This window comes from Cynara cardunculus (genome assembly GCF_001531365.2).
Source record: "Cynara cardunculus var. scolymus isolate 2C chromosome LG 13, CcrdV1, whole genome shotgun sequence".
Classification (NCBI taxonomy): Eukaryota; Viridiplantae; Streptophyta; class Magnoliopsida; order Asterales; family Asteraceae; genus Cynara; species Cynara cardunculus.
The window spans coordinates 2,007,160-2,017,518 of record NC_037540.1 but is presented as its reverse complement, the minus strand read 5'-3'; the positions used below and the strand labels follow the sequence as shown (position 1 = coordinate 2,017,518).

The 10,359-nt window shown below is 29.9% G+C and overlaps 1 protein-coding gene across 1 annotated transcript; it reads right to left on the bottom strand.

Moving 5' to 3' along the window:
- Positions 1 to 108: 108 nt before the first annotated feature.
- On the bottom strand, positions 109 to 4,241 carry LOC112525724 (WAT1-related protein At1g70260). The gene is made up of 7 exons (XM_025135961.1): positions 3,965 to 4,241; positions 3,603 to 3,647; positions 3,210 to 3,326; positions 1,708 to 1,948; positions 1,299 to 1,457; positions 971 to 1,122; positions 109 to 465 (listed from the first exon to the last, which is right to left on the bottom strand). The coding sequence occupies exons 1-7, from the start codon at positions 4,171 to 4,173 to the stop codon at positions 327 to 329; spliced, it is 1,062 nt and encodes a 353-aa protein (XP_024991729.1). The 5' UTR covers positions 4,174 to 4,241; the 3' UTR covers positions 109 to 326.
- Positions 4,242 to 10,359: the final 6,118 nt, after the last annotated feature.

Genomic DNA, 10,359 nt, shown 5'->3' with positions numbered 1-10,359 from the left:
TAAATCAATAACACAGCTTAGGAAACAAAAAAATTCGAATCCATTTCCAATTTCGTCATAAACTTATGATTCACCAAACGGTTATCATGATTTTGATCCGCCATTGATGCACCAGAAACGAGAACAACAACAATTATCCTCAATGTTTGCATACCGATTACAACAAATACCAGTAGAAACCAAATCAAAACTGAATTGAAACTCAGAAATCAAAATCAAAAAATGTATTAGGAAAATGATAGTAATGTACATGGAGTATTTACTGTGCACACATTCTCTCATAGGGTCTCTAAAACACACCCTCCCCATTATTACACTCTATAATATCAAACTTGGTCCTCTTCTTGCAAAAGAGGGGCTTTCTCTTCCAATAAATCCACTTTGCCCCTTCTACTTTCATCTTCTCTCATTTGACCCCACATCATTGTATAATATCCGATTCCTGTCACCGCCGCACTCATCATACTGCATTCGTGTCTCAAGAATAAGTAAGTAAAAAAATAACGACCAACAAGAACTTAAGATGCAACCAAGCGGTCACTTGCTCATTGATATCTGCCTATCTAGGCTATTGGTAGATCCCATCCTCTATGGAGGTCAGGGTTCAAGCCTTCGAGACTCGCCACAGGTGACAAAACGTGTGTAAATTTTGTTGTACATAAATATTGAAGTAAATTACATTTTTGGTGTATGTGGTAGCCACTTATTATCAACTTTGGTCCCTATTTAAAATTAATTACATTTTTGGTAAATGTGGTTGCTGTTTTGTTTCACGTTTGGTCGCTCTGACTAACTCTAGTTAAAAGGTTAGTTAATTTAAAGGTATTTTGATCATTTTACTAAAACTATAATTAGTTTTAAAGAGGGGTCAAATTTGATAATGGTGGACGACCATAAGGACCAAAAATGAAATTTCACTCTAAATATTGTATATTAAAAAGGAACCTAAAGATGTAACGTGCGGGATTACCTTCCGTAGTGAAAAGTTTCGGCAAAGAAAATGCAGCCAAACGTACTAGCAATCGGAACCCCGAGAGGCTTGAACATGGTCACGTAAAACTGGCCTTTTCTTCGTATGCACCACATGTGCACATGCGTTCGGATAAGACTTCCAAATATTGCCTATTTTGGAAAAATTTATGATCGTCAAATGCCGTGTGGGATTTATTCGTTATCAAATGACGTGTTTTGGGTTCTAAAACATATTTGTAGTAATTTGTATATTATTTTTTTAATAGTTGTACCTTTATCTTGAAAATGACCATTTTAATCATGTATCTAGATGGGTATTTGCTTACCGTCAAGACAATGACAAGGAGTCCCATGTCAAATTGCAGCCTCCAAGCAAGAGGGTCATTTTCTACGATTATAGCCACCAAAGTCGATTGAACTGTTCCAAATAAGGTGTAACTAGACGCCACTGTCATTACTTCTGGACATTTTTCAATAGTTCCGACCTGTCCAAAATTAAAAATAAAGAAAAAATATCAAATATTCCATTTTAAGGATGTGGTGATGATGGCGGCTCTGTTGCAAGATCCATCACTGATTTTTTGTCATGTTTGATGACTATAAGCTATTTATTTTTACCAAAAATTACTACTTGACTAGTTTATCAGTTAACCGCTAGTTTGTCAAACATAGTCTAAAAAGTAAATGATGGAGACGGTTTTGCGAATTGAAGTGTTGGAAGGTGTCGATAAGAACCTGAATGATGTTCCATATCGAGAAAGCCAACGAAGCACATGCGAAAAGAACGCAACCAACAACCCAATGTTCCTTTGTAGCTAAGAAAACAAACAGTCGAGGAGCCAACCGTAGATGAGTCGAAGAGTCTTTGATCACTGGACCCCTATATAAAACGAGCGACACAGCTCCAATGATCGATATCAATGTACCCATTAATTTTGTTCGCGTACTTGAACTTCTCAAATCCACTTCTGTCCTTCTATAAATAATAACAAATAGATATTAATCAAAAACCAAAAACAATTAAAATTTGTGTTTTTTAGAACATAAATTATTACACTTTAAATATTTATTTCGTAATAATAATTATAGTTTTTTGTTTTTTATTTTTGTTTTTTCTTGACCCTTTAATTCACGGCCACAGGGTACGCCAGACAAAACATACGTAGGATTGTCTTTCCATGGTGCCTTGGGAGCCATTAGTTTTTTGGGGTTTTTTTTTTCAAAATTAAATTAATTGAATAAATAAAGTTTGACTTATGAGTTATCATCACCCACTATTAAATCATTTAATTATAATTTTTATTTCTGATATCTTATAATAATGATTTATAAATTAAATTTTTTGTTAAGTCGTTATTTATCTAAGAAATTAACTTGAATTAAGGTCTATGTTAGCTAGACACCACAAAAATGAGTTACCTTTGTTATAAGTAACGGATTAATCAAAAACCAGTTCCCTCGTTAATCCATCGTTGATCCGTGAAGGAACTGATTTTTGATTTATCCGTCACTAATACTTTGTTTTCTAAAAGTGAAAGTGATTAAAATTATACGAATTTTTTTAATTAATATTCTAATGAAAATATAAATATGTAACTGATAAAAATTTATTCATATGAACGAAAAAAACTAGATTGCAGTAATATTATAAGTACAATAAGGTTTTTGATAAATATTCTTAAAAACAATTCATTAAATATTACATATGGTTTATTAATGTATAACTTCTTCAAATTCAAGTTTACAACTTATTAACTCATAAATGTAACTTTTCACGTTTAAACTAGATTAAACTAGTTGATAAACATAATCAAATACAAGATAATCAAACATTGAATTATATTAATATAGCAGAATACTTCGTGATTCTCATATTTTTTTAACAATAAATTATATCAATTTTTCGTATCGATCTAAAGTAAAATTTTACACCCTTATTATTTATTTTGTACAAAATTAATGAAATAAACATTTATATGCAATAACCATCCAATTTTGTGTTTAAAATGAATCAAAGTTTATGGTAATAGTTTATGACTTTTTATTTTACTTGATACTTTGTAAGGTTTTGATTTAAAAATGTAGATCTATTTCAATACAACGTATATGTATGTTTTCATTGTTGATGTTATTCAAAATATCTATTAAATTTGTATATAATTAACCTACATCAATTGATAAAAAAAATCAAATATATTAATAACGAAAACATGTTCGTGTGAGAAAATAAAACGAACCTACAAATAGCAGCAAGAATAAATGAAATAGAGGGTATTATATTGCCCATGCCACAAGCAACGATCGGAGAACTATAACTCAATCCAACATACGCTAGATTTTGTGCCATTGTCACCCTGCAACAACAAAAAAAGTCGAATTATTATTTGTTCATATCCAAGAAATATATCTTTAGAAATCAAACTCTAATCAATTAATGCCCATAACATGTTAGGTTATTAATTTCACGTTATTTGGTCGTTCATAGTGACCAACTTCAACTGCTTCATTTCGTTTATATCAGAACCTGTTGTTACACTTGTAACAACGATTATTCAGACTAAAAAAATCTGGTATTTTTTTTACTGTCTATTATTTGTACGAGATAAAAAAGAGAGAGAGAGAATACAAACCCTACGAAACCAAGGAGAAGAAACTGCGTGATAAGATCGTCTCTCCTGCAAAATAATTAACCAAATTAAATATATAATTATCACTGTATATATAACAAGATAATTTTCATGCATGCAATTTTCGATCGAGAATAATTCAGATATATTCACAAGTGATGAACTGATCATCAACAATCCAACTGAGTCATATATACATATACATACATACATACATACATATATGTATGTGTATAGATATATTTACAATCGAACTGAGCATATATTAATATATACATATACATACATACAATCATATATATATATATATATATATGTATATAGATATGTGTGTGTATATATTTGAATTAGGGGAAGAAACGAACTTGTTTCTGCGGATGATGAAGGAGTTGAAAGGTAGGAGGAAGATGGAAGATAGGGCATTGGTATAGACGACGAAGACGAATGGGCTAAGCCCTTTTGACAAGATGGTGCTAGCCAAGATGGTCAAGCCGATGGTGGAAACCTCCATTAACACCATTAACATGCATGGTACTAGTTCAGTAAGCACCATGATCATCTTGTTGGTCTCCATGGCTAGCTAGATCTTTCTTCGATATACAGATCTATAGATATAGATATAGATACAGATACAGATATATTGAAGAGATTTTTGTTGCAGACAAGAGCATTTAAAGGAGTTTGAATTTGTGAAGGAGAGAGAGTAACCCTTGAGGAAATGGTGAAGCTACTCAAAGGGTGTTAGCAGCAACTCGAGTAGTGACCCAATCACATAGAGGGAAGGCAATCTATTGTACATTATTTTATTTTACTTTTTTTTTATATTCTTAGGTCCCGTGTATCATGTTTATTTCTGTTTAGCCAGAAGTATTAAACAGTTATCAATAGAACTGAATATTTAAAAAAAATTATTTGATTTTATATAATATAATGGGTACATTTCCTATAAACCCAAATTTTCATTTGTTGTCATTCTGATGGTTTCCTTGTTCTTAAATAATTTGAGTCAATTTGACAGCGGATTAATGACAATCTTAGGTCTTGTTTTGTTTGTAGAATTGAATTGGATTCTAAGAGATTTGTAATTGAATTTCATTTCAATCTGATGTTTGTTTTGAATGATTTCCTGGATTTGAAATCTCAAAAACATATAATTTTAAAATCCCACATGGTTGTTATTTCATGGGATGTCATAAGATTTATATGAAATAGTATTTTAAAATATATCAAAAACATTTATTTTATAATAATCAATTAACAAAAAGTTTCTTAAATTAAAAAAGTTAAGTTAATTATTTTATAATCATTTATAATTTATTTTTATAAATTATTTATAAGGAATGAAATGTCATTACATTCCAAATCTTATAAATCAAACACACCAAAGATGCGAAATCCTTCTAAATCCAAATCTTACCAGAAAATCTAAATCCCTCAAAACTATTTGATCAAACCAAACACTGCTTAGATTCTTTCTTTTCTTTTTTCAAACCCTGAAACTTATTTTTATATTTACCCGCATGTAATTTATTAAAAATTTCTTTCGGTGTAAAAAAATAAGAAGAAAACTTAAAACAACTTCAACAAGTATTCTATAGTTACTATCTACTTTTTTAGATTTACATATTTCTCTATTTATTTTTTATTTTATAGAAGAGTTTAACATATCTTTTGGAACAATTTTTTTCTTAAATCTCTAAAATTTCAAAAATAATATGGATGAGCAATCTTTCCGGATTCGCTCCGCCTTACATCCTTGCTTTCCAGACGGCTCGCCTGAATGCGCATTCTTTCTTTGCCGTTAACTTGACGTCGTCGTCTCCTACATGCATGAGTTCGAATCCCATTCCTTTCGGTCTTTTCCTATTGAACACTTTTTAGAGATGTTTTTATGATTGTAAATCATTATGTCCTAATAATCAAGGGCATATCGCCATAGGGGCCTTGGCCCCTAAGCTTCTTTTTTTTTTTCCAATAAAGTGAAACATTTACAGTCTATTAAATTTCATTAAGGTTTTAAATATAAAATTCTTTTGGGCCCCTCCACTATTGCTGATGCAGTCCATTTATGTTTCGCCATTGCTAATAATTTATAACGATGATAATAGAGAAATAACAAAGAAAATGTGTAATTTTTAATAAAGATAATTAATATCTACACTACCTTGTAAAGTAGATTTATCAAAAGTTTTAAAAACAATTTTTAATGCTCAAAGTACTATACATTTATGCATAAAGTTTTAAAAGTCTTAAAAACAACTCATAATGCATTAAGTACTACTACTTTATGTATTCAGTCATAAAATATTATAATCTACAATTAAAATAACATATAATACAAGTTACCAATGCATATTATTATCTTTTCTTTTCATGTTTCTAAGATACTTTTGACGCAATTCACTCATGTTTTCACCATCTCATACCTCTTTGTCTTCTCTCCATCCTCCAAGGTGATATTCAAATTGATATCCACCATGAGTTATTAAAAGTTCTCTCATTCAATTGCTCTAGAACTCTCGTTCTCGCTCTCGATCTCTTGATTCTTTGCTCTTGGTGTAAATCGAACACATTTGTGGAGTCGTTTAAAATATATTGGATTTTAAACTGTCATACAATTTTTTTCATCGATAGACTGTAATTAGAACCATAACTCTTATTTATTCAAATTGTATTAATATGTAAATATCAAGTGTCACTTATATCATCGTTAAATCTTCTCTAATAAAATCAGTGAAACTTCAAAATCGTTAAAACTCACGGCTCCCACCGCATTGCATGAATATACAACTAGTTTATTTCACAAACGAGACGTGAAATAAAATGGAGAAAATAAACTTGTGGAATCTAAACTAATTAAAAATACATTAAAATCAAAATTCGTGATATAATTATATAATTGTTTATTGAATACATTAACATCGCCCGTTAAGATAAGATAAGTATGCTTACATTTCAATATTAAATTCAAATATTATTAATTATTATTTAAAAAAATAAAGAAAAAGAATGGTGATTATATTATGAATAAATAGGGTCCAATACTTATAGCTGGTAAAGGTATTGATATGATTTTATAGAAGTTTGGTGGCTTGTATTTGAAGTGACCCCACCAAAATCAAATTTACCTGCAACACGTCATTCAAATTTATTCATATTTTATACCCTTTTTTTAACCACATTTTCTTTGTCTTTTATTAATTGGTTTATTATTATTATTATTATTATTATTATTGTATTTCGAATAATAATCCTCACCACCATCGAATCCCATATTGACTTCTCCTTAGAAGACGACAAAAACAAGAACGCGTCAGCTTTTTTTCAAAGATAGGAGACGTCATTAACCTATAATTTTTGTATTATTTATAATATTTACAGAGGGAGGGGTTCAAGAAAAAAACCTTAAAAAAAATAAAAATCGGAAAACATTTTTCTATCTTTTAGATTAAAAAAATTACGGATTAAGATTTAAATGGCATAATTGAAAATAATTTAAAAGAGATAACAGTTATGGAAATCTCAACGTTAATTAGAGAACGTAATTAGAATAAAATTATAATTATCTTTTCTTTAATTTAAATCCTTAAATTATTTCTATTGATACCTTTGTTATGGTAACTTCTTCTCTCCCACTCAATCTCGATTTCTTTCTCTCTTTTATGGATGTGTTTCTTCCTCTACGCCATGGCTGTTGTTTTATTCTTTCTATATATCTCTTGATTTCTTTCTCTCAAATGGAAATGAACCCTAAATTTCAATGGCATAGAGGGATCAAGTGAAGGGGAAGATGCGAAAGTGGTGGCATTAGTTAGGATGGAGGTCGGAGAATAAGTAGAGGCGATGGTGCCAAAGAAGGGGGTGTTGAAATTAGATGTTCATGGTTATATGCACAAAACATGTTCAACGTCTTCATTTTCTACGATGTTGAAATTGGATTCAGTTGTTCATCTTTGAAATTATGTGTTTTATGGGGTTTATGCATACATGAATACAATGAGGAATTCAAGCCTTCATCTTTTTAGTATGGTTTTTTTTTTTTTGTACACGTGAGTACATGGGAGGAATTCAAGAATTCATTTTTATCTCTACCCAAAAACTGAAAGATATTGAACATTTTTTTGTACACGTGCTTAATTTATTTTTGCAAGTAGACGTTTTTTAAGTATGAAAGATACTTTAGAATATGAGAAAATACAAAGAACATCAATCAAAAAATCGAAAAAGTTTTTTGAAATCAACTGAAAAAGTCTTTTGAAATTAACAAAAAAAAACTTAAAAAGCTCCCTCAAAACGATGGAATGCAGTTAAAAACATATTAGACGGTTTTTGTGGGCCTGTAATTCACATTAAAGTGCACCCATTAGGTAAAAGTCTTGAGTCCGTCGTTGTCAGTGGTCTTTATTATTTCGTGTTTCATATGACAGACTAATTTGTATATTTTTATATTGCCAAATCTTGGTCTCTTAACCGTGAGGGACAATTATGTCATTTTAACTCTTTCTTTTATCCTCTAAAAAATAAAAACTAAATTAGAGCACCCAATCCACCACCTATCACCACCACCAACCGTTATCGCAAATACAAACACAAAAAGACAAAATTTTGTAACTGTTCTTATTCGTGTTCATGAATATTATACAACCAAGAGTAACAAATAATCAAATCCATGAAAAAGAATTGGATTTCATTATCATCAGATGTATAACGTATTTTCGATTTGGGGCTATTGTTATAATGTCGACTGATCTGATCGGTCCCATGCACAGACTGATTTAACTTTCGATATTCCACTTCTTTCTAGAAATGGTTAATAAAGATCAGTGTTGTAGTCCAAGTGAGTGCTCTCGGTAACCCCTGATCATCGTGGTGGTTATATTCAGTTGCATATTATCTTGTCTTGTGCGTTATTCTTTTTACTCATATTTATGTTTTATTGTGATTTGTTTCTGGATCTTATAGAAATTATTATTTAAAGTGGTATTTTTTTAGGTTTTTAACTCTTCTCCTTTAATAAAGTTACGAAATAAGTCTTTCACAATCTTTTATTAATATATAATATTTTCTTAGATATTTAATAAAATGGATTAATTTATCATGAAAATGATAATGGTAAAAAAACGAAAATATTTCTAAGATAAATGTCTACAATAAAAAAGACAAACAGATTCAAAAAAAATTAATTATTACACTTTCTCATTTTGAATGATTAAGTCATTGAACTATTTTTTTTTAATGAAAAAACCATTGAATTTTCTCGTTTTGAATATTTTTTTTGTAATAAATAAATTATCGAACTTTTAAAAATTGGTTACTTATATTATTTTAACAAAAAATAATTTTTGTAACCGACTAGAAAATTCTTAAATTAAAACAAAAACTTAAATCAATTTTACCGTTTCCAAACCATGTGCCTTTCAAACCCCTCACAAACAATGGTATCACTCCCCCTTGCCACTCTTTGTCACTCCACCGTTATCCATTCTTCATATCAGTTATCACACTGTTCGCCTCTATAACACCCGAAAAATTATAGTACATATCTAGTGGGAGTCGGATACTAGTCATTAGCCACATGATGTAATTTCTAGTGAATGAGTGTACATAGGATCATTTAAGGGCCTTGAACAATGAATCACAACAATTGATCCCATTGGGGTCATTGATCCTCAAGATGAGTTCTATAACATGGAATAGTGACCTACTTTTGTGTTCCGCTACTAACTATATGTTTCTCCTATCATTGAAATGTGTTGTTTTGGGTATTGAGTTTTATCCATGTTTCCGGTGACGTGTTGGGTATGCAGTCTTTCATTTTTTATTATGGTTTGAGTATTGAACCTTGTTTATGTTTTGGGCATTTAATTTCATTCTCTTTTGGGTGAGTATTGGACCTTCGTTCAATGAATAAATGAACATTTTGATAGATGAGTTTTCATACGATAACGGTGGGTTGGGAAAGGATGTGCTTTTATACTAAATATATTTCATTTTGAAAATTATGATTTAAGTAACATCTTTTTAGTTTTATTATTTTTATATTTAAGATTAAAGTCGTTTGAAATCACTAGGCGTTAAACCCAATTTTTTTATTTGTCGGCATGCATTAGGCCCTTGGGAAATGACACTAGAGACATTGTGTTTAACTGAGGGCGAATTAGAGGCATGAGAAGGATCTACCTAATCGGTTACTTTTCCGCTTGTGAAGAGAGCGACCGTTATTGGCTTTTAGTAACACCCGACCTTGACCTAGTCCTTATGTAAGGCTTAGTTTATCTATTGTTGATTATTAAATCTAGTTTTGCTATTCGAAATAATTCAAATATTGATTTATAAAAAGCGATTTATTTTGTGTTTGATGTATTATAGAAAATTTTAATTTAGTCGGTCCTTCCATATTTGAGAGTGTAACAGCCTTTGTCATTGATCTCCATCTTTTTAATATATTTTAGGGGATTACAAGTGATTTTAGTTTAAGTCATTTCTAGTCGGTTACAAGTTGTTTTTTTAGGTTAAAATAATATAAGTAACCAATTTTATAAGTTCAATAATTTATTTTATTAAAAAAAAATTGTTCAAAGACTTGATCATTCAAAATGTAAAAGTTTAACGAGTTTTTTATTCAAAAAATAATTGAGTGACTTAATCATTTGAAATGCAAAAGTATAATGAGTTTTTATTCAAAAAACAATCAAGGGACTTAATCATTCAAAACGAGAAAATTTGTTTTTAATGGAAAAATTAGAAGAAAAAAAAAACC